General features: G+C 56.4%; 1 protein-coding gene across 5 annotated transcripts in view; it reads right to left on the reverse strand.

Annotated features, from left to right (window-relative positions):
* The window catches only part of CARD10 (caspase recruitment domain family member 10), a 54,869-nt gene continuing 29,571 nt past the window's right edge, over positions 1–25,298 (reverse strand). For 3 of the 5 annotated variants that reach the window (XM_043542965.1, XM_043542960.1, XM_043542955.1), the window contains exons 4-20: positions 23,516–23,841; positions 20,684–20,866; positions 18,496–18,651; positions 18,274–18,399; positions 17,754–17,951; positions 16,383–16,498; positions 15,120–15,160; positions 14,304–14,421; positions 13,862–14,042; positions 11,804–11,927; positions 11,188–11,428; positions 10,807–10,876; positions 9,868–9,958; positions 9,023–9,199; positions 6,548–6,669; positions 5,726–5,841; positions 1–3,252 (exon numbers count right to left, since the gene is read on the reverse strand). In XM_043542965.1, coding sequence (XP_043398900.1) covers positions 3,045–3,252; positions 5,726–5,841; positions 6,548–6,669; positions 9,023–9,199; positions 9,868–9,958; positions 10,807–10,876; positions 11,188–11,428; positions 11,804–11,927; positions 13,862–14,042; positions 14,304–14,421; positions 15,120–15,160; positions 16,383–16,498; positions 17,754–17,951; positions 18,274–18,399; positions 18,496–18,651; positions 20,684–20,866; positions 23,516–23,841 — 2,594 coding nt within the window. In that variant the 3' untranslated portion in view covers positions 1–3,044. Of the gene's footprint in view, positions 3,253–5,725; positions 5,842–6,547; positions 6,670–9,022; positions 9,200–9,867; positions 9,959–10,806; positions 10,877–11,187; positions 11,429–11,803; positions 11,928–13,861; positions 14,043–14,303; positions 14,422–15,119; positions 15,161–16,382; positions 16,499–17,417; positions 17,565–17,753; positions 17,952–18,273; positions 18,400–18,495; positions 18,652–20,683; positions 20,867–23,515; positions 23,842–25,298 lie in introns of all 5 variants that reach the window. The other 2 variants (XM_043542953.1, XM_037881049.2) reach the window with 2 other exon arrangements.

Below are 25,298 nucleotides of genomic sequence, written 5' to 3' on the forward strand. Positions count from 1 at the left end.
CAAACCAGGAGGGAATGGAATGACTCCTGGAAGGAGCCTGGGAGGGGCAGTGCTGTCTAGTGGTTAGAGCAGTGTGGTGTGGGGGTCAGGATCTCCAGAGTGCTATTCCAAGCTCTGCCAGACTTGCTTTGTGACCTTATAGAAGTCATCCTTGCCTCCGTTTCCCTATCTTTAAAATGGGGATAACGCCTACATCTATGGGGTCCTCTCTCATCCACATCTGCTGCCATATGTTCAGGCGATAGCAGTGGCCCCGATGACCGTTTACGTTCTGCACCAAACAAGAACATCTCCAAAGATCTAGTGTCTCCCCAGCTCTCGTAGGAGGCTCCCCGATGGCTGTATTTGTAGAACCCTTTGAACAGCAGCACATTCTTTCACGGATTGGTGGGGGCACAGCCATGGCATTCAGAGGTGCACCATTCTAGTTAGCCAGCCTGGGGATTACTGCCATGCACAGTCCATGGTGGCTTGCCTGGAGACTGCTCAGGAGCCGCAGCAGGGGCAGAAGGCAGCTGCCTGATCCTTAATCACTATCAGGGATTTCCCTACATCCCGTGCCCCCCAAACTCCCCCATCTGCCCCCCAGCGGTCAACTAGTTATAGGCAGTGTTGCCAATTTAGTCATTTTCCACCCCACTCCCCCTGTAAATTTGAACAGCCCCTCTAATTTCAACTCCTGGGGGAAAAACACTGTGTGGTTAACAGACAGCCCCATGGCACCAATGCTCCAGGAGCTGCACTGGCTGCCTGTTAGGACCTGGGTGCAGTGGAAGGTGTCGTTTTTGACCTCTAAAGCCCTCAGCGGTCTGGGTTCTGTCACAATTGCACTCAATGGCGGCACTTGAGCAACAGTCTCCCTTGTTTCAGTGGGAGGGGGTTGCTAGCAGGGCAGTCTCCAGGAGGGGTCACCCTTGGGCCTTGCTTCCACACTGGTCCAACAGAGGTCACTTTGCAAGAGGCACCCTGGTGGCAGAAGTGGAATCCCTGGGATGGGTGTGGTGAAGGTTCTGAGGGGGGTGGAGGGGGCACACGTTTGGACAAGGGTGAAGTCTCTGGCTAATGCCTGGGCTACGTTCTGTACTGCTTTAGGGCTGCTCCGGGAGGTTGCTCTGGGTTTTTGTGGCTGTAGGTAAAGACGCAGGCACTGATGTAAGAACAAATTACCTCATCCCAGGGGAGCTGTGAGGATCAGTGAGTTCATCTTTGCCCAGAGCTGGAAAACCACAAAGCACTAGCTCAGGGCTAAGCATCGTTATGGGGACACAAAGGGGACTTGGGGCCAGGCAGAGGATGGGCTAGACAATGCCAAATACCCACCTCCTGCGAAAGCAACAAGCATTCAGCCTATGCTGATCTCTGCCCCGCCCAGCCCATGTTGGCCCAGTCCTGGTCTCATGCAGACCTGCATCCAGGGCTCTCCTCCCTTCATGCTGCTCCCCATCACCCCTAGCATGGGGCTGTGCTGGGGGGCCCCAGCACTGCCTGGCCCTCACTTTTTTCCAGCCCTGTGTCTGCCTGCTCATACCAGCTCCAGCGCTGTCACCCTCCCCCATCCTCTGCAGGTCCCCCAGCGCTCCCCAAGCATCCAGCCTCTCCCAAGTGCTAAAGGACTCCGCAGCTCGGTCAGCAATTGCTCTGCAAAGTGGCCCTGGCACCTATGGAGGGAGGGTTCTCCAAGCTAACCGCATGCCTGAGAGAGCTATCACTCCCCGAGGGGTGCTTCTAACACCAGCCACTCTCCCAGGAGTATGCTGCACACACACCGCCTCCTGACCCCCTCCACTCCTCTCCTTCCTTCCCTTCATGTCAGTCTCTTCCCCACTCTGCTTCTCTATTCCTCCTTTTCTCTCAGCATGTGAGAGGAGGGGGCAGGATGGGGGGTGGGGGAGGGCTGGATTTCAGGCACAGCTGGTGCCAGCTCCAGAGTCAGAGTGGCGGGGTGAGGACAGCCTCCGTTCGAAGGGTGAGGCAATCCCCAACCTTCCAGCAGCCCCGCTGGCTCGCCCCTCTCCTATTGTTCGCCTGGAGAAGGACCCAGATGGCAGAAGCCCCAGACTCCCGGAGGTAACCAGAGCTACAGGAACAAAGGCTCTGGGAGACCCGGGCAACCTCAATGTTCCCCTGACTTTCCCAGAGAGGGACCAGCTGCCTGAGTCTGAGCAGGGGAGAGAGCAGGTTAGGAGAGGCATGAGGTAGGGACAGGAGAGAAATCCCCCAGCACCCCAGTCCTGCTGTTAATGCAAGCAGCAGCCCCTCCTCCGTTCCCATTATAAATGGTATTTAATTCTCTTTTATATACAGGTTTCCAATTAAAAAGGGTCCATTAATAATTTATACACCGTAAAGATTACAATTACCACCCATTGAGGAAGCCTGACAAACCCCGCGTAGTGTCGCTCTGCCTGCGGCAGGGCATGTGTACCACCCCCGCTTCCATCCGGACATCAGCTGAGGTAGACAGGGTGCCAGAGAGAGCCATGATGGGGAAGGGGAGGAGATGGGGTGGCAGGGGAATGGAGCAATAGGAAGGCAGAGAGTCTCTCACTCACACACACACACACACACACACACTTTCACAGACTACCCTCTGTTCCCCTCACGTCTGATTCCCCAAATGACTGGGCCATACAGAGGGTCTGGGTGCCAAGAGCACTCTTGGAGGAGCGGCGGCTGTAAGCTGTGAGGGGATTCTTGGTGGGAAGGGGAAGGAAATCCCTCCACTAAACCTGGACATGAGGGGAAAGGAGTCCGAGTCCGCATGTTACCCCCACCCTGGCCAGTCTCCAAGCAGCCTGAAGTGGGCCCAACTCCCTGACACATGAGGGGCCTCCTTGTTCCTCCAGACCTCCGCTGATGGCAAAAACATCCCACTGCAGCCGATCAGGGAGAAGTGGCATGCTGTTTCGGAAATAGTTTGGGGATGAAGGAGAGAAGCCAAGTGTGCTCCAGGCACCGCCCTTGGGAAAGGAAACTAGCGCCCCACTCCCCCATATGGAGCCTCCCACCATGAAGACACGGCCCCAGCTCTGCCGGGTGTGAGATCACAGCTCGCCATCCTCAACCCACACGACCCTGTTCTGCTCCTGGAAGACGCAGCGCCGCACCACTTTCACCAGCTCCTCAGCGTGGCACCAGGACTGGGCATCCACACAGGCCCACGAGTAGGGCAGGGCGTGGAGAGCCTGCTCGGCGCTCCGGCAAAGCTTTATCACATCAGAGTCACGCTGGCCTGGCTTCCGCAGTAAGCTCCTGACAGAGAAAGGAAAACAGCCGTAAACATCATCCACCCAGAGAGCTATGGTACCCCAGTGTACCCCAGCCAGCACTCCTGCCCCCTTCCCTCCAGTGACTCCCCCCACCCCCACCCAGGCAGCACTCTCACCAGGGGCAGACTACCCCCCAGGGGGCCCCGGCCAATTTGGGGGCCCCCCACAGGAGTGTCGGAACTCTGGCCCCGCCACCTGCACCTCCTCTGCCCACTCCACATCTTCCCGCAATGTTCCCAACCACCCGCTACTTACCTCTCTACACCCCCGCATCTGAGGCGCCCCCGCCCGCCATTCCAGGAGCAAACAACGGGCAGGGGAGGCCTCGAGGGAGGGGGCAGAGAGGCACGAGTGGCGGACAGAGGGGTGTCAGGGGAGGGGGCTGACTGGCCAAACGGGAGTGGGGCCTGAGCGGGAGTGGGAGTGGAGCATGGGCAGGGCCTCACGAGGAGGAGGTCCAGTTGCGGGGGCCTCAGGGCAAAGCCACGGTCTGGGCATCGGTGGCCTAAGGTTGCCAATTCTCCTGGTTTCGCTGGGAGTCTCCCAGAATCGGTCTCTATCTCCCAGAGCCTACTGGAGCCAATCCGGGAGATTTTAGACTGCTAAAAGTCCGGTGGCGCAGCAGGGCTAAGGCAGGCTCCCTGCCTGACCTGACCCCACTCCGCTCCCAGAAATGGCCGGCATGTCCCTGCAGCTCCTGGGCAGGGGAGCAGGGGGTTTCTGTGCGCTGCCCCCACCCCCAGCACTTTGGCTGGGAACTGCAGGCAGGGGCAGTGCATGGAGCCCCCCATAGGCACCGACTTAACCTCAGCCCTGTGGGTGCTCAAGCCCCCCTGGTCCCTGCACCACCCTCGCCCTGCCCCAATTCCACCCCCTTCCCCCAAGTCCCCGCCCCACCTCTTTACCATCTCCTCCCCCCAATACACTGTGTCCCCATGCCTTCCCCTCCTTCCCGGAAAGTCCTAAGTGCCGCCTAACAGCTGTTAGGGCAGGAAACGCTGGGACGGGGAGGAGCGGGGATGTGGCGCGCTCGGGGGAGGAGGCGGCGAGGATGGGGTGGGGGCAAGGGGAGCTTGACTGCCAGTGGGTGCGGTGCACCTGCTATTTTTTCCCTGTGGGTGCTGCAGCCCAGCAGCACCGGGCTGCAGGGACGTGCAAGTGTGAAAAATCGGGATGGAGGTGGGGGGTAATAGGCACCTATATAAGAAAAACACCCAAAAATCAGGACTGTCCCTATAAAATCGGGACATCTGGTCACCCTACCTCTGCCCCAGCCCTGAGCCCCCTCCCGGAGCCTACACCCTGCACCCCCTCCCACACCCGACCCCCTACCCCAGGCTCAACCTGGAGCCCCCTCCCACACTCCGAACCCGTCGGGCCCAGCCTAGAGCCTGCACCTCCTCCTGCACCCCAACCACCTGCCCCAGCCTGGTGAAAGTGAGTGAGGGTGTGGGAGAGTGAGTGATGGAGGAAGGGGGGGAAGGGGTGAGTGAGGCGTGGCCTCAGAGAATGGGCGGTGCAGGGGCAGGGCCTTGGGGAAAGGGCAGGGCAGAGCAAAGGTGTTTGGGTCTGTGTGATTAGACAGTTGGCAACCTTAAGGTGGCCCCACACATACACTTCTAGGGAGCTTCTGGTGCTCTTGCCCAGCCTCCTCAAATGCAGGAGTCACACACCGCCCATGGCCCCGCTCCCTGCTCCTCCTCTTCCCCCTGAGGCCCCGCCCCCTGGCCAGAAGCCAAAGCCCAGTGAGCATAGTGCCCTCACCCCCAGCTGGCTGAGTCACTGGCCCAAGCCCCTCTCCTCCCCTCCCCACCCGGAGGGCTGGGCTGAGCCCTGCCGCTCACCCTCCCGCTAAGCCCCTTTTTGGCAAAACTGGGCATTTGTCCCATTTGCAGTTGGCAAGAGCAAATGTGACAAATGCCCAGTTTTGCCAAAAAGGTCAGGGTGTTTGGGGCAGGGCTTAAAAAGAGGAGTGTCCTGGCCAAAACGGGATGTATGGTCACCCTAGCCCGTCGTAAGAGCCACCCAGGGAGCCAGGCAGCTGTGGGGAGCCCCGGAGCCCCAGACCCCCCCACCTGCCCTGGGTGGGATGCCCGAGAGCAGCCCCCGGCCCATTTTCCTGCCCTCCTGGGCATGCTGCCCAGGGCAGGTGGAAGATCCAAGACTCCCCACAATGGCTCAGCTTCTGGCCAGGCAAGGGGGTGGGACTTGGAGGAAGGAGAGGAGCAGGGGACAGGGCCCCAAGGCGGGAGGAGGGGGCAAAAGGTTCTTTGTGCCCAGGGCCCCAATAAATCTTAATCTGCCTCTGGCTCCTGCCCCCTCCCCTCCAAAGACACCCCTCCCCCCCCCCAGGCAGCATGCCCACCCCCTTCGCTTTGTCTCTCTTTGAGCATGGGCCAGAGTCACTCTTTTTCCATGGTATGACCTCTGCTAGTCCTCTGAAGGGCTTTCCGTACCTGAGTCCCCTGACGTTCTTCTCGGTGACCTCCACGTGGATAATGATGGGGTATATTTCACTTTTAATTAGATCCCTCACCCTCTGGAGGCCCAGCTCCAGCAGGCAGTGTTTATTCTGCAAGGAAATTGCATAGATTTACTGATTTAAATGGAAAAGAAATAACCCAAAGTCCCTGACAGTTACATTAAATCAAGCCCCATACTGTGAGATATCATTGCTTTTCCAGTAGTAATTCCATTACATGTGGATTTACAGCTAGACCCAAGACGATATCAGAGAATTAAAGAGCAGGGTCATCTGATACATAAGGGGCTGTGTGTCCAGCCTGGCCAGGGGGCCCTCGTAGCCCTTCCCTCCCCTCACATATGTGCAGTGTGCATCTCCGGGCCTTCCAGGGCTTCCTCCACAGAGCCCACATCCTCCTCATTCCGCCCCCTCTTGGAGAAGGTGAGGAAGGTGCTCGGATGGAGCAAGCTCCACTGATTAATTAGTGGTTAGCATCATTAGCATTAACACCTGTTGCTCCCCCTTTGATGTGGACTCCATAAAGGGACCAGATCTGATGCTTGATGGGGCCCCAGAGTCTCATGGAGGAAGCTAGTGGCTGGAGAACTCCTTTGAAGGTTCCCAGCATCCAAGTCATTGACTCCTTTCCTTCCCCCAACTCTCCTCCCCATTCAGTGGTCTCTTCCCTTCCTCTCTCTCCCCGATTCAATAATCCCATCCTCTTCCTAGTGTCCAGTAGGACCTCCCATCCCTGCCCCAGGCCCACTACCACCCAGCAGGCAGAGTCCAGAAGCTGCTGCTCTCCGCTCAGCACCTTGCTGATGCACTCCCGGATGGTGCGGATCCTCCTGCTCTCCCTCTGGTCCTGGAGGGAACCTGGAGCCATGCAGTTCTCCTGGGAAGGGGTAGCAGCTGGCTCGTCATTAGCCAGGGTCTCTGCAGAGGGAGGCAGAGTGGGTTGTCCATGACAGATATGGCAATTTTGTGCAGTATCCTAGACAAGCCTTACTGAATTACGTTAAACCTCATTGAATTAGGTTTCAGTATCCTAGGAGTTCATTGTGTTAAAAATGCAGCCGTTTACCAGTATTGTGGGGTTGTATTTAATGCCGCTAGGATACATGACTCCTGTAAACCCTGGGAAGTGTTATGAGCACCACAAGACTCCTTGAAACAATGTGCCAGACAAACTAAGTGGGATCCCTGGAAGATACTTGGGAGGAGGGGAGGACAACTTCTCACCTCTGGACCCAGCCTTTTAAAGCTGTGCTCTGAGAAGAAAGCCACTGTGGGCTCATCACCTGTTACGTGAGGACTAGATCAGAGGCCCAAACTGGATCTGAGAGTGACCCACAGATCCATTTGAGTGTGTGTGGGGGGGAGGGGGGCTTGTTCTGAACTAACAGCTGTTATGAACTTGTAAACACAGGAGAAAAACCCTTGGTGGGGATCTGAAAGGGTGTCACCAGCCAGAGCCCTTGTAAGTTTATTAGCATGCATGTAGGTTCTTTTCTTGTTTTTAATGTTTTCTCTGTAATGCTCTTACTTTAAGTGTGCTTGCTTAGAAAGAGCTGTGTGGTAACTTAACTGTGGGTAATCACACTGTGTATAGCCTCCGAGGAAGGAAGGCAAAGCTGGCTTGCTGAGGCACTCTGCCTTGCTGGAGATATCACAGTGTGGGCAGGGAGCTGTGCAGCCTGGAAAAACCCTGATCAGAAGGGAGAGCACTGCGGGTCTCTGTCCAAGAGAGGTGACAGCAGAGGAGCCAGGAGCCTGTGAGTGGGTGGACCACGAGGGGGAATACAGGTGCAGTTGCCTGAATTGTGGCATTGGCTATGTGGCGGGAAGATGCCCGTTAGACCCGCCTTCACCCTGGGCAAGGGCAGTCCATGGGTGGGGAGCAGGCTAGCCAGACAGGGAGCTTGTATCCTCACCATGGTTGATGTCCACAGCCCTTGAAAGTGGCTTTCATAGGGTCCCCCAACGCCACAGTGTGATGTAAGAGTGGGATCCAAGGGGTGCAGGACAGGGCACTCGCAGGACGGCACCCCAGCTGCACAAGTCACACGGCTCGTGAGTGGAGCTAGGCAGAACGTTTACTTTCAAAAGGTTCCTTTGCAATGGAAAATGGAGATTTTAAACCCCCCCCCCGCCCCCCCACAATTTTGTTTTAAAATTTTCCAGTTTGGACATTTCTGAAGGGAAACGCCAATGAAAAGGGGTGGCAGTGGTGGGGGATTAATTCCCATAGAAATTTCTTGCAGAAAAAGAAAATCGCTTCCCAACCAGCCGTGCTAATTGTAAAACAACAAAAACTAGAGGGAGAGACGTCCTTAGGGGAACAAGAGCAAGTGCGCGGTGCTGCAGCTGGTTACAATGGTCACCTGGAGGGAAGCTAGGAAGAGCGAGCTAACGACGCTCACAAGCTGCAGACCTTCAGGCCAAAGGCAGGGGGCTCCCTGGGAAGAGGGCTACGGACAATCTGGAGGAACCTACTAGAGCGACCACCATGCAACCAAAGGAAGATGCTCCAGCCAGACCAAGAGACTCGCTGGGTCCCTGGTGGCACGGAAAAGCTCGGTGGGAAGCTGGCCCGCCAGAAGGCCGAAGACAATTGCAGACCAGATTACGACAGGAGGCATCAGGTGTTTCGGAGAGGCCCAAGCAAAATGGGACACTAGCTGGTTAGAAAGGCTGAAAGATGACCCGGCAGCAGCTGCCGGGTGGGAAGAGCCAGAAAGCATTGCACTGGCTGCTGAGGAGGATATCGAGGCATCTTTCCCCATCCCTGAATGACCTGTAAGTGCACTCCTCAGATCTCCAGGGTTCTTAGACAGCTCCCACACCTGACTGGAGAGGGCCTCCCACGGGCATGGATATCACCAACTCTAGAGATAGGAACAACCTATCATAGGTGCTGGAACTAGGGGTGCTGGGGTGCGGCCACACCCCCAGGCTTGAAGTGGTTTCCATCATATCCAGGGTTTACAGTTTGGCTCAATAGCTCTCAGCACCCCCCCACTATACAAATTGTTCCAGCACCCCTATGACCTATCTTCAACATCAAATAAATTGGTTAGTCTCTAAGGTGCCACAAGTACTCCTTTTCTTTTTATCATCAAAGCCCTCTCCCTGGTAAGTGGCTGCAGATTAGCAGGAGGAAAAAGGCAATCCTCCCCAAAGAAAGGCCATGTGATTAGCGCAGGGACCGGGACTCAGTAGAGCTGGGGTCTGTTCCAGGGGAAGGGGTGACTCCACCACACTGCCTGTGGGATTCTGGGTAAGTCACCTGATTGCTCCTGCTTACTGGCTGGGCACACGTGAAAGTCCAGGCGCGAGGTAGGCAGGTCCAGCAGGTTCCTGATGAGCCTGGGTGCTATGCAGTCAGGGGAGAGTACCACTGGACGAGGGGCCTGCACCACCAGGGGGCGCACAAGGCTGTAGGGTTTTGGGCTCCTGTCTGGGTCTGGAAGACAGGTAGGTGAGTGAACAAGAGCTAAGAGCTGTCAGCAGCACAGAGATCATTCCTTTCTCCCCACGTCATGCCCACTCCTGCCACCTGCACCCCACCCTACTAGTACATACAGCCACCCAACCCCCTACTGCACCCACTGCCAGACCTACCTGTCACCCCAAACCCACCACCCCCACCCTACCACCCCTGCCACTGTCCCCGACCCGGCACACCCACCTATCACCCCCACCCCGCTGCACCCACTGCCAGACCCGCCCACCAGTAACCCCATTGCTTCCCCCACACCCCTCCCAATCTCAGCCTGGTAGGCCACGAAGCTGCCCAGACCCACTTCCTGATCACTGTGCAGGGTCAGGGCAGTGACACACACAGGGCACTCCTCTCCCTCACCTACCTGCACAAACCCACTGCCCACTGCAGCCCTCCGAGTCCCACAAGGAACCTGCTGGCCAGGCTGTCTGCCCTCGACCTATGATAGGGAAGATGGAGCCACGGGGGGAGGGGCTTCCCGGCTCTGCCAGGCAAACAGCCACAGAGGGGTCACATCAGGGACCCCCCAGGTACTATTCAGGGCTCACAGGGATTGACTTTGTCCCCAAGGGAGCCCCTTCCCCTGGGGAGCTGTACCAGAGGAGGGCACAGACAGAGCAGCAGCTCACCTGGGCAGCAGTCCAGCAGCAGCTGCTGAGGAGGCTCCCCGTGCGGTTTGGATTTCACCAGCCGCAGCTGGCCCAGGGTCCGTTTCTTCAGCTAAGGAGAATGGGGGAGAGACCAGGGACACAGAACCCCTCACTCCGCTGCTCTCCACTGGCACAGAAAGGGCTCACATTGGAAGGCAGACGGGCAGGGGAAGGCAGGGAGGCCCAGACCGCAGGAGGATCAGGGGCTCCGTTTAGAGGAGTATGCAAAAGCTCAGAGCAGCATTTCAGGCCTCCCCCTCCCAGCCACCTTTCCATGCCCGCTCCCTGACATGAGGCACCCCCTCAGCCCCCCACAGCAGAGTGCTGCCTGCTGAGCGTTCCCCCAGGCTGGCCGAGCCCCAGCCTGGCACACGCAGCCGTACAGAGCACCCAGGTCTGGCCCCTGCAGCAGACCCAGGCCCCAGGGAAGCGAGAGTCTGAGACTCCAGTTCTTCCAGACCCAGCACGGCAGACCTGCTCTTCACGCCCAGCCCAGGGAGCTAACACTGGTACTTCCATGCTCCGGGAGAGTAGACAGCATGGCCCTGACTGCTCCTCCCATTCCCACAGCATGTAGTGAGATCGGACAGTCTCCAGCAAGGTGTTCTCCTCTCCCCTTCATTTACCCCACAGCACGTTTCGGTGGAGGCGAGAATCCCAGCACAGGGCACGCTTGGTCAAATGAGCATGTAACGCCATGCTGGGATTGACCCTAGGCCCTCTGGAGCTCAAAGCATCAGCCACTACTGCTAGAGCCTGCTGTAGGCTCAGCCACCCCATATGTCTCCATCTAGCGGTGGACAGGACACAGAGCGCCACACTGAGTGAGTGCAGATCACAGGCACTGCAATACACACACACACACACACACACACACTCTCTCTCTCTCTCTTTCCACCGCTCTCTCCTCCAGCTTACATTTCTCCTGCAGCCCCTCTGCCGGCCTGGGATCTGGCCTTTCTCCTGTACCTTCAAAAGCTGGTGAGCCCTGGGAGGAGAGAGATTACCATCAGGTAGCTACAGAATCTGAAGGGGGTGTACCCCACTGAACCCACAGAGCTCTGTTAGAACATCAATGGGAAGGGATATACTCTATCACACCTTCTCTTGGGTATGCCTAGATGCCATGGTGAGGGGCCCTGTCATATGACCTTGAGAAGCTAGACAGCCTGTACTCCTACAGAGCTGCTGAGAACCCAAAGGCAAAAAGGGGGAAGACAAACTCTCCTTCCCCACTGTCAAGATCCCAGAGAGAGGGCTTTCCCCGACAAGGACTACAGCCCCCTATGCCCGCATTACCTGCTGTAATTGGGCACTGTTCCCTTGTCCAGGTCCTGCAGCGTCAGGGGGTCGACGCGAGCACAGTACCACTCCAGCCGCCCCTTGTGCATGGTGTCGGTGACGTGCAGGATCTCCCGACACTTGACGCACAGGGCATAGGGGTCTGACTGCTCCAGGAGGATCAGATTGGTGCGCACATAAAAGGAGTCTCCAGTCACTTTCTTCCCTTCTTCTAAGGCCTCCTTGAGAGGCTGGTACCCTGGCACAAGAGAGACAGAATGAGATTCACCACAGCCAGTGCCCTTCTCCAGGGACACAGGTAGGAGCAAGGTGGGCAGTCATCGCTGGAACTTCTGGGTCTCTCATACAGCTGTGCTACATGAACTGGTATTCACAGCCACATGGGCCTTGGTGTGAAGACAAAGCCTGGAACTGAACGAACATGGCGATTCTCCTCTGAGGCAGGGTGTGGGGGTCTTATAGTAGGGAGGGACAGAGCCAAGGACTCGGGTTGCTCTGGGCTGAATGGACAAGGAGGTTGAATTCCCCATCTCACCCTGGAAGGGAAGGGGAGCTTTTACCCCAGTGACAACCATCATTACACCCAAGACAAGAAGCAGCCACCGGAACTTACCTTGCATGTCGGGCAAGAAGATGAGACCAGCTGGGTCATCCCAGTGCAGCAGGCTTAGGTAAGCTACTTCCCGTGTGCAGTTCTCCAGGGACAGCACCTGCCCATTTGGCAAAGTCCCCCTCAGCTGCCAAAGAAAGAAGGATAGGAGGGAGAGGTGATGACTACAACAGGACACACAGACCAGCTTCTGCCATTAGATGACAGGCCTTCCTTCTCCACTTCCCAGCTCCCTTCACCCAGCGCCCCAATACAGTTAAAGGACAAATGAGAGCTTTGGAAGGGACTGAACTCTTCATAATGCAGGGCTTAGCCCAGCCTCTAGCCGGGGGGAAACCATCCTTGACAGCAGGCTACCCTACAGCTGCCTACCACAGAATTTCTTGCACCTTCCTCTGAAGCCTCTGCTGCTGGCCTAGATGGCTCACACCATTCCCCAATGCTCTTCATACTGTGGCTCCCCTCTGACCGTCAAACCTTATAACCCCATGCCGCCCATGGCACTTTGGTCTCTGATGTTCATACGCCCATAGAGTTTAAGGCCAGAAGGGACCACCAGAGCATCCTTTCTGACCTCCTGTGTATCACAGGCCACCAGCACCATCCAGCCTGTTCTCCAACTAAGCAGCATCAGGTGCGGTTAATACTCAGATGGGAGACCACTCAGGTACTGAACACTCAAGAGGAGATGTTCTTCCCTCCTAGTCAGTATCCCAGCACGGAGCCATATTGCTGGAGGTGCAGGTCAAAGCTTGTAAAAAGTGGTTTTTCCAAGAGCAGGGCTGTTCATTCAAGTGGCCTGGCCAAACTGCAAGTCAGGTAATTATATTTTGCCAACATAAATACCCCAAGGCACTTCCACTGGAGCAGTTCTTCTCCACATAACTTCCTACAAAACATGGGAGTTGTCACTGAGGCAGAATGGCTGTGTTGGGGAGTGAGCCAGCCTGGGAAGTGCTTTGGGACCTGCAGGATGGCAGGCACTAGGGAAATACATGGTGGTATTATGGTCCCAGTATTACCACTGCCCCGACTGGAAGGAACCCTTCAGCCACTCATTCCAGAAAGATTCAGTATCTAAACCAGAGGTGGGCAAACTACGTCCCGCGGGCCAGATCCGGCCCATGGGACCATCCTGCCCGGCCTTTGAGCTCCTGGCCTGGGAGGCTCGCCCCCAGCCCCTCCCCTGCTGTCCCCCCTCCCCCACAGCCATGCCACCACACCGCCAACGCTCTGGGTGGTGAAGCTGCACACTCCTGCCGGTCAGAGTGGCAGAGTGTCTAGCTCTGGCCGGGCAGCACTGCTGCCAGACATGCTGCTCTGAGCAGCATGGTAAGGGGGCCGGGGGGGGGGCGGTTGGATAAGGGGCAAGGGGTCCCGGGGGGCAGTCAGGGGACAGGGGGCGGTTGAATGGGGCAGAGGTTCTGGGGTGGGGGCGGTCAGGGAGCGGAAGTTCTGGGGGGGCGGTCAGGGAATGGGGCACAGAGGGCGGTTGGATAAGCGTTGGCATCCCGGGGGGGGCCTGTCAGGGGGCAAGGTTTGGATAGGGGTTGGGGTAGTCAGGGGACTGGGAGCAGGGGGGTTGGATAGGGGGTGGGGTCCCAGGGGGCGGTTAGGGGCAGGGGGGTCCTAGGAGGGGGTGGTTAGGGGACAAGGAGCGGGGGGGGGGTTAAATGGGTCGGGGGTTCTGAGGGGAGCGGGAAGTGTGAGGGGGCAGATAGGGGGCGGGGGCCATGCTGTTTGGGGAGGCACAGCCTTCCCTACCCGGCCCTCCATACAGTTCTGCAACCGCAATGTGGCCCTTGTGCCAAAAAGTTTGCCCACCCCTGATCTAAACAGACCTGTATTGATACGCTCACTACCATTATATTATTCAACCATTCATTTCTGTGTGCCACATAGGCAGGGAGTGGCTCCTGGTGAACAAGGGAGACAAAGCGGGGACTCAAGCAGTGCAGAGACCCAGTTGTTTGTGTTGTAATTGTAGCTGACTTGTTTAATAAATGTCTCCTGTTTAAGATGGACTGTGGTTCCATAGAGCATGACAATCTCCAGACTCACCTCTAGGAGCCGGCAGCCCTCGCGCAGTCCTGTACTCTCAGCCTCTGAACCTGGCTTCACCCACTTGACATAAATCCCTGTTCTGTTCCCCCCCAGGATGGAGATGTCCCCTCCCAGCCCCCTGTGCTGGGGCACTGGGTTGCTCAGGTGATCCATGCTAGACAGCTGCACCACCAGGGATCTGGTGAGGGAGAAAACAATGGGAAATTCAAGCCTATTGTCTTTGCAAGGAACTATGTCCCTCCTCTCATCCTATCAGAAAGCGGCCTTCCAGATAGGGTCACGGTCCCATCTGGGAAAGCCCATAAATGACAGAACAGGGAAACCACCCCAAGACAGGGAGTGGGATCCCCCATTGCCTCAGTGTTCAGGAGATGAAATCCTTCACCTTCCCCAGCACCAAGCCTAACCCCAGGATGAGTCAATGAAAGGAAAGCACCACCTGATGAGCTCCTTCTGGTCAGAGATGGTGGACAAGCAGATCTCTGACTTCACCCTGGTGCATGCACTGCTGGAAAAGGAGGAGAGACCGGCTGATGAAACAGTAGTGGTGACACTCCCTAGAAAAGAGAGAGAGAGAGTAGAGAGCAAGTCACCACTGATGATTGCAGAGACACAGAATCCTGCAGGGGCCCAGCTCAGGGTCTGTCCTACCTGCAGGGTGTTTGGAGTGAGACAGGTAAATTGTGGAAGGAAGGAGGGCTAGAACTTGCACTGGGCTCCTAGGCCAGGACTCTGAGAACAGGCAACTCCTCCCCTCCCCGATCCGCTTCCAGCAACAGGCCAGGGGTTGACAGCAGAACCCAGGTAGCCTGTAAGCACCCAGCTGCGGAGCTGCAACACTAGGCCGTGCCACAAATCCTGCCAGCCCCGAGATATACAGTGGGACATGCTCTTGAGAGTTACAGCCCGTCACCAAGGACCGATTACAACCCGAAGCTGAAGCATTTATCTCTTCCCATTCCTACCCCTCTGACTCTGAATCGAATTCTCCGTCAATAAAACCCTCTATAAATTACATATACCAGACCAGAATATCCTAAAAGCTCCGCAGGAGACAGGCGGGCCCTCCAGAAACTGCTACTGTGGCTGATGGCGGAAGCATGGGGCAATGGTGCCCCCCAGTGGGCGCACAGCCTTGCAGCTCGCTTCATTGGTGGAAGGCACTGGAGCCGGCTCCCTGTCCCCTCTCTCCCTTGTCTCTCCCCTCACGTAGTTCCCAGGAAAGTCCTTCTGGAAAAGTCATGACTGCAGATACCTGTGATGTCCTCCATGCTGCCAAAAGACCCGCAGGACAGGCTGGAAGGGACAGAGAAACACAAAGGGGAATCACCAGGGAACAGTGTTTCTAATACCAGTGTCATGATATATACCTGCTGTGCCTGCATGGCTCCCCACAGCAGCTCCCCTGCAGCCTGCGCTCTGCACCATTTCCCCAGCAGCTCCTGCCCACTGCCAGCACTCCCTCACCCTTCCCACGCTGCGGCCAGGGCTCCAGTCCCATTTCTCCCAGCAGCTTGGGCTTCCTTAGTGGTACCTTCCCACCCTACAGCCAGCACGGCCCCCTCTCCCTGTAACCAGCATGGCTCGCCCCTCTGCCCCCTACCCCCGCGCAGCCAGCATGGCCCGCCCCTCTGCTCTCCCCCCACCCACACAGTCAGCGCGCCGCGCCCCTCTGCTCTCCCTCTGCCCCACATAGCCAGTGCTGCACGACCCTCCACCCCACATAGCCAGCAGAGCCCGCCCCTCTACCCTACCCACCCCACACAGTCAGCACGGCCCGCCCCTCCGCTCTCCCCCCACCCCAAATAGCCAGCATGGCTCGCCCCTCCGCCCCCTACCCCCGCGCAGCCAGCATGGCCCACCCCTCCGCCCCCTGCCCCCACCCCACACAGCCAGCACGGCCTGCCCCTCCGCTCTCCCCCAGCCCCAAATAGCCAGCATGGCTCGCCCCTCCCCCCTCTCCCCATGCGGCCAGCATGGCGCACCCCTCCGCTCTGCCCCCGCCCCACACAGCCAGTGCTGCACGACCCTCCGCTCTTCCCCACCCCCACCCCGCATGCGCGGCCAGCCCCTCCGCTCCCCCCACACACAGCCAGCGCTGCCAACACCCTTCCTCTCAGAGACACCCTCTCCATGAGCCGACAGTGCTCTTGCACCCTTGAATGCTGGTGCTCCTCTCCCCAGCAGCTGCGCTCCTGCATCCTTCCCTCCCTCACAGCCAGCACTCCTGCACCCGGCAATGATTCTCAAATTTTCGGCAGCCAAGGGCATGTTTTCCCAGTCTGTGAAGCATGTGCTGGAGTTCCCAGGACTGCAGTACCTCGGCGCTCCCCTCAGCCATCACTTCTGCGCCTGGCTGAACAGCATCCCTGGCTGCCAGAAGCTGGGACTGAAGTAGCTGCTCTGTTCCCTCAACCGGGGCCCCTGCCTGTGGCAGCACCTGCTGGGGAGGCTGGAACCGAAGCGACCTGTAAGGGATTTCAGTGAGGTATGGAAGGACCAGGACTCCATGTGTTACCTTTTGAAGGGCATGGATCTATCTTCCCGTTGCCGTCGGAGGATGGAGCCGGCACAGGGCGGGAAGGGGAAGGTGGAAAGGCGGTTAATGTCCTTCTCGCTCTCTGGAGCCACCTCCTGAACAGAGCAAGGGAGACACCATCTTGCACCACACCCACCATCCAGAGCCACCCTCAGCCCAGTTCCAGCGGCACCCCCATCCTGCTCCTCTTTGCGTGAATCACCTTCAGTTCCCAGCCAGAGCTGCTGGCACCACATTCCTGTTCAGTGCCCATTTGTTCTCCACCCCTGCCCTGTTCCTGGGGGCTCTGCCAGGCCTCGCCACCCCAGGAGATGGGGAAAGGGTCTCAGCAGACATGAGACAAGATGCTGCACCTCACTAAGTCCCCATCCCTTTGCAATCTGCCTGACAAGTGGCGTGATACCAGCTGAGGCCATGGGTAGGTCTGATGGAGGAGGAATGCGCAAGAAATACCCGTCAGGTCCCCATATTCATCCTCCTCTGTAACACAGAAGGGGTGAGCTGTAAAGGCAACGGGCACAAGCAGAGCAAGGATTCTGTGTAATTAACTGTGGAACTTGCCACTGCAGGACATTGCCAAGGATTGGGAGTTTCTAAGGATTGGGGTGAAATCCTGGCCCCATTAAAGTCAATGGGAGTTTTACCACTGAGTTCAATGGAGCCTGGATTGCCCCCGTAGCTTTTTGTGTGTGACTGAAAATCACATCCACACTGATACTAACTAGGGAACCAGGTACAAGGGCTACTGATCGCTGTGCCTCGGAGTGAGGAAGAGAGTAGTGAGCACTTCGGGGCACTGGTGGGTGTGAGGAGCTAGTCTGCTCCCCAGGAACGAGCGCCCTCTGGACACTACACTGGGAGCTCCTGCGCTCTGCTCCAAGCTTTGATACTGACCCCCTGGGTGACCTCAGGCAAGCCCGCGCCCCTCTGTGCCTTGTGAAACAGGGTCATGCTGATATGGACCCGCTCTGCGGAGGGGCTGCAGGGTTTAGGGCTAAGGCCCCTTGCTCTTACCGTGCTGTGGTGTGTGAGGTCCCCTGGAAAGGTGATGGCGGGGACACCCAGTGTGTCCATGACTCCATTCCCCAGGGGGGAGGGGTTATCGCTCAGGCTCCAGGTGCTGCTTAAGTTGGAGCAGAGAGAGTAGGAGGAGGTGCACACCTGAGAGAGAAGGAAGGGACCCAATGAGAAGGTCATTGGTCCCCTCTATGCCCAGGCCCTTTGGAGACCCCTCAACTCCTCCCTTCTTCTCTTCCCATTCCATTCCCTTTCCACTCAGGGTCTCCTCCCCAGCCACGCCTCCCTCAGAGTCCTTTCCTTCTACATCCGCACCCGCTCCTTGTCACTCACCTTGATGCCCACATCCCGGTTGCCTTGGCATTGCTGCAGCTGTGCCTCCAGAGTGCTCTCCACACCCTCCACCTGGCTCAATTTGCTCCGAAGCTCATCTCTCTCCTCCTCCAGGGCCCGGACCCGTTTGCGGTACTGGTCCTTCTCGACCAGGCTCTGGGAGTACTGCAGCTGCACCCTATCTCGGCTCTGGATAGCCTGCAGGGAGAGAGTCAGATCCCAAGGCCAGAAAGGATCATTGTGATGCTCTAGTCTGCCCTCCTTCATAACACAGGTCACAGAACCTTCCCTGGAATAATTCCCGGAGCAGATCTTTTAGAAAAGCAGCCAATCCTGATTGAAAAATTGCCAGCAATGGGGAGAGCACTAAGGGTGAGAGGGGAAGAGGTGACTATAGGCCTCAGGCACGCAGAGTTAGCCCCCTCCCGGTAGAGGCTGGAGAGGACTCTGGGGGATCAGGAGTGGAGATTCGGCCCCTCTCCTACTGGGGAAGGGGACTCTGGATGGGAGGACAATTCACCTGATCCCTCTCCTTCTCGATCTCCTCCAGCTGAGATACCACCGTGTTCATCCGGTGTTTGTACAGATCACAATCTTTCTGCAGAGTCCGGTGCTTCAGCTGCAGGTCCTCCACTTCCTGTAGGTACTGGGGACAGGAATCAGAGCGTCACGCCTACCAGGGGCAAACATCCCCACTCCAGAGGGCCCCGCTCTTCAGTTGTACTGAGGGAGGGGGAAATACCTTATCCCTTAGTTCCTCAGCCCACTGCAGCTCGCTCTGCAGGGAGTGGAGCTTCTGGCACAGCTCTTGCCGTTCATCCTGAGCTTCCTTCCAGTCGTGCTCCAAAATGTCCAGGAGGATCCGCTGGGAGCCTGGCGCCTGGGCCTCGCTCGCTGCCTAGGAGACAAGATAGTTGAGTAGCCTAACCACAGGCACCAAGGGATGCTTCCAGCTAGGGGCAGCCTCAGGCTCATCTGCTAAGGGGACTGAAAATTGCGTGTTGTTATGGTCACCTTTATTACGGCAGCACCCAGCTGAGATCAGGGCCCTCTTGTGCTAAGCGCCACCCTGAAGACTTCGCACTCCAAACAGACCAGGGAAGGATTATTGCAGGAAACTGAGGCACAGAGCGATCAGGTGACTTGCCCACAGTCACACACAAAATCTGTGGCAAAGCCAGGAAATGAACCCAGATCTCCTGAGTCCCAATCCAGTGCCTTAACAACAAGCCTGACCCCTGAGTACTTAGTGCAGGAGCAGCAGAAGGTCCCTAAAAGTGTGGGGGCCCCCACCGGCACCTGAACTGTGGCCCTAGCCTTTCCCCTTCCCCCTGAGGCCCCACCCCCACACCGTCCCTTCCCCGAGGCCCTGCCTTCACACTGCTCATTCCCCCAAGGCCCTGGTCCCACACTGCCTCTTCCCCCAACCATCCCGCCCACCACTCGCTCCTCTCCTCCCCTCCCCCACCATCGCTCTCCCTTACGGCTGGTAAAAAATGGGGGGCATTGGCCCCCTGGCCCTCCCTGTTCAGGTTCCCCTGACTGAGCATAAAGGTCCTGTTACCCCATCTCAGGTGTGAATCTGCAAACCTGGACTGCTAAGGATCCTCCAAGCACCAAACCAGAGACAGGACCCGAGAGAATCTGAGGGTTCGATTTTAGACAGGGACCTTGTTGCTGTTCAGAATTCAGCACAGGTTTAGTTTGCTATTCCAGTATGCCCTTGGGTGTTGGTCCTTCTATCCCATTGTCCTGGGGGCTGTTATTCTGTCATGCTTGGTGCCAGGTCCCCTTTCTAGTCTGGCATCTCTGGCTATAGCCCCGGCTTATTGTTAGACTCTGTAAAGAAATCTGAGCTTTGTATCTGTTTTCCCCACCGTGGAAACAGCTGTATTGAAAACACTCCCAAGTGGAGAAGAGCAGAATCTAGGCTGACTGCCTTCAGCACTGCTCAGTCCCCGAGCGGGACACAGGGAGGCAACTTCAATGGGCCGAACATCAGAACGAACGACAAAGCTGGTGACGGGCAGAACCTAATGCCCACCTCCATACTGCTGCATGGTGGGGCCAGCTGGTCAGAGGACGCCACAGGAAGCATCCACGCCCGCTAGATCAGCCTTGGAAAGGGAGCTGAGTGACTCTGAGGAAGGATTTGAAGGAGGGGAGGGGAGCTGTATGGTACCTCAGAGGAGAGAGGCTGCTCCAGGCATACAGGGTGGTGATGGTGAAGCAGCAGAGGAGGGAAAGGAGATGTGGAGACACGGATCAGAGCTGGCAGAGTGTAGGTTGCAAGGGGGATCAAGCTGCATCTCACTCCACATGCTTTCCATGCAGTGTCTACCCAGTAACCCTATTCATCCCTCACCATCTTCTTCCACTTCCACTCCACTCCCTCAGCCCCTCTCCACATGCAACACCCATCAGCTCCTCCTTAGCAACATGACCCGCCAGAGGCTCAGCACCACCCCCAGTTTCTTCCATCCCTGCCTGCAACATAGGGGGTGGGCCTCAGCCCCTCTCTCACTCCAGAGCCCTTCCCTGTTAGGGTGAGACCGTGTCCATGTGGGACAGGGCTCTCAGCCCCCTCCCCACAGGACTGTAATCATGAAGGACAGAGCTCTCAGTCCCACTGACAGTCCAGCCATGGAGGAGTCAGGATCACCCAGCCTTCTCTCAGTGGTGGATTAGGGGGGTTGTGGGGCCCTGGGCCAGTGCAAGTGGGGGCCCCTCCCCACCCCTTCTGCCTGCAGTCCGCCCCCCCCAATCCTGGTCCATTTCCCCTCCCCTGGCTCTCCTGCCGAGAACTGGGGTCAGGGTGCGGGGGAGCAAGGTAGTGTCTGATGGGGTTTGGGGGCATCCATTTTTCCAGGGGCCCCATTGGCCCAGTGGCTAATCTGCCACTGCTTCTCTCCCTTTGCTCAGGCTTGTACCTGCAGCATGCTCTGCAGCTCCTGAAGCGATGCCGTCAGCCTCTGGTTCTCGGCCTGCAGCTCAAACACCGTGTCAGGCTGACCCCGTTCCTCTGCCTCTCGCTGGGGCCCAGTGGACTTGTGTTTCTTCAGCAGCCTGCACTCCTCCTCCAGGCTGCTAACTTTACATTTCAGCTGGTCCACCTGGGGCAGGGAGAACACAGACAGCCTCACGCCCACCGCCTCTGCCTTAGGTGCCATGGAGCAAAGCGGGGAGGCTGGCACACAGGGAGGGCTTGGGAGTAATGAGAGCAAGGACTGAGACAACACGATGGACAACTACAGGATGAGGAGGAGGTCTCTTCCAGCTTAGCTCTCAAGTGAAAGGGGTTTGGTTGGCGAGACAGAGTAGGCTAGGTCTGTACCAAACTGTGAGCCCCAGTTTAAGTGACTGCCATTTTGTACTGTAACCCTCATGTTATATTGCAACCTCCAGTGTTCATTAGAGCATCCATTTGGTAGTAGGGGCTTGGCACCTAGTGGAATGACTCTGTGAAGCTAAAACAGAGCAATCTAGCCCTATCTGCTTTCATTGTTTCTCAGTGACTGGCCAGCCCCTGGAGCAATGACCTCTCTGCACAGCAGTGTGACTGGTGAGGAGGAGCTGGAATTTCCCAGCTAGAGGACTTGGCTGGGAGAGCTGCAGTTTGTTCTGCTGGCCATATGACCAAAGAGAATAGAGGCTATATTTCAGAAAGGGGGTTCTCTGAGCAAGGCCCCATTCATCATCAGAAGACCAGGTTAAGGAGGCAGGAAGGGCTGACTAGTTGAAGGATCATAGAATATCAGGGTTGGAAGGGACCTCAAGAGGTCATCTAGTCCAACCCCCTGCTCAAAGCAGGACCAAGCCCCAATTTTTTCCCTGATCCCTAAATGGCCCCGTCAAGGATTGAACTCACAACCCTGGGTTTAAGCAGGCCAATGCTCAAACCACTGAGCTATCCCTCCCGCCGCTGACCATGCTGACCAAACCCAAGACTCACAGACAGGGTGAGATCACAGTTGCGGGTCTGTGTTCCGAATTGTTATTTTCCAAAAATCTGTGACTCTTGAGCATGCTTTGTTAAGAGTGAAGTCTCTGTGGCTAAGAAATTCCCATGCTAAGCCTGTGTTCCTTGTTTTCCTGCCTTTCTTTTGTCGTCTCCGAAGGGGTTAATCAAGAAACCATAGTTTTCACAGTCAGGTGGGCTCTGGGTGAATGTATCTAAGCAAGGGGGGAGGGGGGAGTTCGGAGGGTGGAGCACTGGTTCTGGGGGCTAGGCAGCTGACCTGCAGGATCCTACTGCCCAGGAAAGCTGCCAGACATGGGGTCTGCACCCAGGAGCATGCCAGAGGGTACATCTACACTACAGTAGAAGACCCCTGCCTGGCCCAAGTCAGCTGACTCAGGCTTGCTGGGGTGGGACTGCGGAGCTATAAAATTGCAGTGTTCGCATTTGGGCTCGGGCTGGAACCTGGGCTCTGAGAGCCCACAAGGTGAGGAGGATCTCAGAGCCCAGGCTTCAGCCTAAGCCTGAATATCTACTGCAATTTTATAGCTTTGCAGCCCAGTCAGCCATGGTTGTTTTATTGCAGTGTAGACATACCCTGAGAGACCCAGAGCTAGGAACTGTGACCAGTCACTACCCAGACCCAGGGAGGTTAGCAGCACATGGGATCCAGTGGCTGGGTCCACTCATCACATCCTGGTGTCCATCCAGAGAGGGGGACTGGGCTAGACTGTGACCATGGGTCTCACCCTACTCTCTGATGGGTATTTGTCCATATAACCAGACCCATAAACAATCCAGCTGCCTGTGCTCAGAAGAGGTCTAGGATTGCTATAGCGGAGGGATGCTGGTCAAGAGTGAGGGACATGGGCAAGAGCTGTGTGGGGATCCCAGGGCCGAAAGAGCAGAGTGTGAGCAGGGACTTGAGGGCCATGAGCAGGGCTGCGTATGAGGGCCCAGCCCTAGAACAACAGGGAGGCAGGCAGCACTGCAGGGAGGGGCATTGGCAGGGCTGCGTGGGAGCCTGGCACTGGAACGACCCAAGGAACAGGTGTTAGCAAGGACAGGCTTGTAAATAAGTGAACTCAAGGTGCAGCCGTCCTATCTCAGCCAGCAGAAGTGGGTGTGTAATTGCTGGAGGTGAAAGCATGGTATCCAGGGCATGTGTCATGAATTCCTTCTCCCTGGCGTCATCTGAGGGGAGAGGAGGTGTGGGGTGGGCTCTCTGCCCCGCACCTCAGTAACATATCCAATGCCAGGCAGTCCAGAGCACCTCGCACACAGAGCCTAGTGCACACACACAGCACTCCCTCCTATAGAGGAATGGATATGGACATTATGTAAGTGGAGAGAATAAATATAACAACAGCCCACACAGAGCAACACCCAGAGAACACACAGTACACACACAGCAACACACAGTACACCACAACAAGCATACACAGCAGAGAGTACACGTACACACATGCTGACAGAGCAATGTACGATACACATACACACTAAAACACACCATCACATACCAATATGTAACGGAACACACACATTTTCAATGAAACACTAATACTCACAAAGACACTAAATATACCACCACTAGCACACATACACTCATTTATTCCTCCCCTCCCCCCGACACTCATCCTGCCTGCAGTACCAAGACAGAACGTACACACTCACCCTTCCACACCCCCTCAAGGGGAACTCCCATCACACCCCAGTCCCTAATCGGCAGCCTAACCCATGCTCAGTAACAAGCGCTCCTCTCACCCACTAACTGCCAGGTGCCCACTCTCCCACCCTGCCATACCACCAGCTGCAGGTCCCGGCTCCGTAGCACGGCCAGGTTCTTCTCCTCACACAGCTGTGCATAGCGCATGGCCAGCATGTAGTTCTCATCCTTCAGCCGCAGCAGCTCCATGCTGTTGGAGTCCCACTCCTCCCGCAGCCTCTGGGATCGCTCCTGCACCTTCAGCAGCTCCTGCAGCCGCTGCCCCAGCCGGGTCTGTTCCTCCTCCAGGGCCTGGTTCTTCACCTTTAACTGGTGCTCTCTCACCAAGAGCTCCTTCCTTTGTGCCCTCACCTTCTTCACCTCCAACATAAGGAACTGGGTCAGACCTTCGGGGCCCTCCTCATCTGGAAGAGAGAAAAGCAATCAGTTCCTGGGTGCTGAGACAGGGACAGCTACCACCCTGTCTTAGATCTGGGACACAGACTTGTCAGTCACTCTGTACCCCCAAACCAGGGTTGAGGGTGCCGGGGAACCTGGTACACACAGGGCTCTCCACAGGCTGGGATTCAGGGTGCCCGGGTTCTTCACACATGCAGGGCTCTCCCCAACCTGGTGCTCAGGGTGCCCGGGGGTTCCTCTTGTGACACTGCAGCCCACATTCTTTGCAGTGATATTATTATGATATGATTATGACATAATTATGATGTGTTTTATGCAAGATAAGTCTTGTGAGATGTCATTGGAAAGGTTAGGAGTTGCTGAATATTATTATCCTGTTTGTATGCATGTATCTCTTTTGTATCTGTAGTTATGAATATTGTCTGTCTCTGCATTTCCAATATAGTTACACGTGGGTAATGCCCACTAGACAAGAGGTTTTCATTCTACACAGTGGGTGGGGAATGGGTCATTAGGAAAACAACAGGCCTTAGGAGAAGCTTATCTCCCACCTGGGAAGCCTTCCTGAGGACTCTACAGAGAGCCTCCGATGACCACATGTCTCTAGACTACATCTTGGGATGTCAGTGTTTTTCCACTGACCAGTCTGGGAACTAAGCTTTGAAACAAAGGGTTCCCGCCATATGCAAAAGCTATATAAGGCGGGGAGTGACATCACCTGAGGTTCTTCACTCCCCATCCAAGAACATAAGAATGGCCATACCGGCTCAGACCAAAGGTCCATCCACCCCAGTATCCTGTCTGCCAACAGTGGCCAATGCCAGGTGCCCCAGAGGGAGCAAACCTAACAGGCAATGATCAAGTGATCTCTCTCTTGCCATCCATCTCCACCCTCTGACCAACAGAGGCTAGGGACACCGTTCTTTACCCATCCTGGCTAATAGCCATGAATGGACTTAACCTCCATGAATTTATCTAGTTCTCTTTTAAACCCTGTTATAGTCCTAGCCTTCACAGCTTCCTCAGGCAAGGAGTTCCACAGGTTGACTGTGCACTGTGTGAAGAACTTCTTTATTTGCTTTAAATCTGCAGCCCATTAATTTCATTTGGTGGCCCCTAGTTCTTATATTATGGGAACAAGTAAATAACTTTTCCTTATTCACTTTCTCCACACCACTCATGATTTTATATACCTCTATCATATCCCCCCTTAGTCTTCTGGTAACACCTGAGGAACAAAGACTGAACTGGGGGAAGTGCTGGACCCAGGCTAAAGGGATTTTTAGCCTGTGAATGGAATACCTGGGGATTCCAAGCTGTAAGCAAGTGCAGCTTCCCCTTAAGAACCTGCAAGCTGATTGTACCACCTCTTAGGGTGAGAATCTGCTATTCATATCCAATCTATTTTGTATATTAAGTTTAGTTTGCATCTTTTGTTTATTTGCTAGGTAATCTGCTTTGA

The sequence above is a fragment of the Chelonia mydas genome, chromosome 1 (assembly GCF_015237465.2).
Source record: "Chelonia mydas isolate rCheMyd1 chromosome 1, rCheMyd1.pri.v2, whole genome shotgun sequence".
NCBI classification, from domain to species: domain Eukaryota; kingdom Metazoa; phylum Chordata; order Testudines; family Cheloniidae; genus Chelonia; species Chelonia mydas.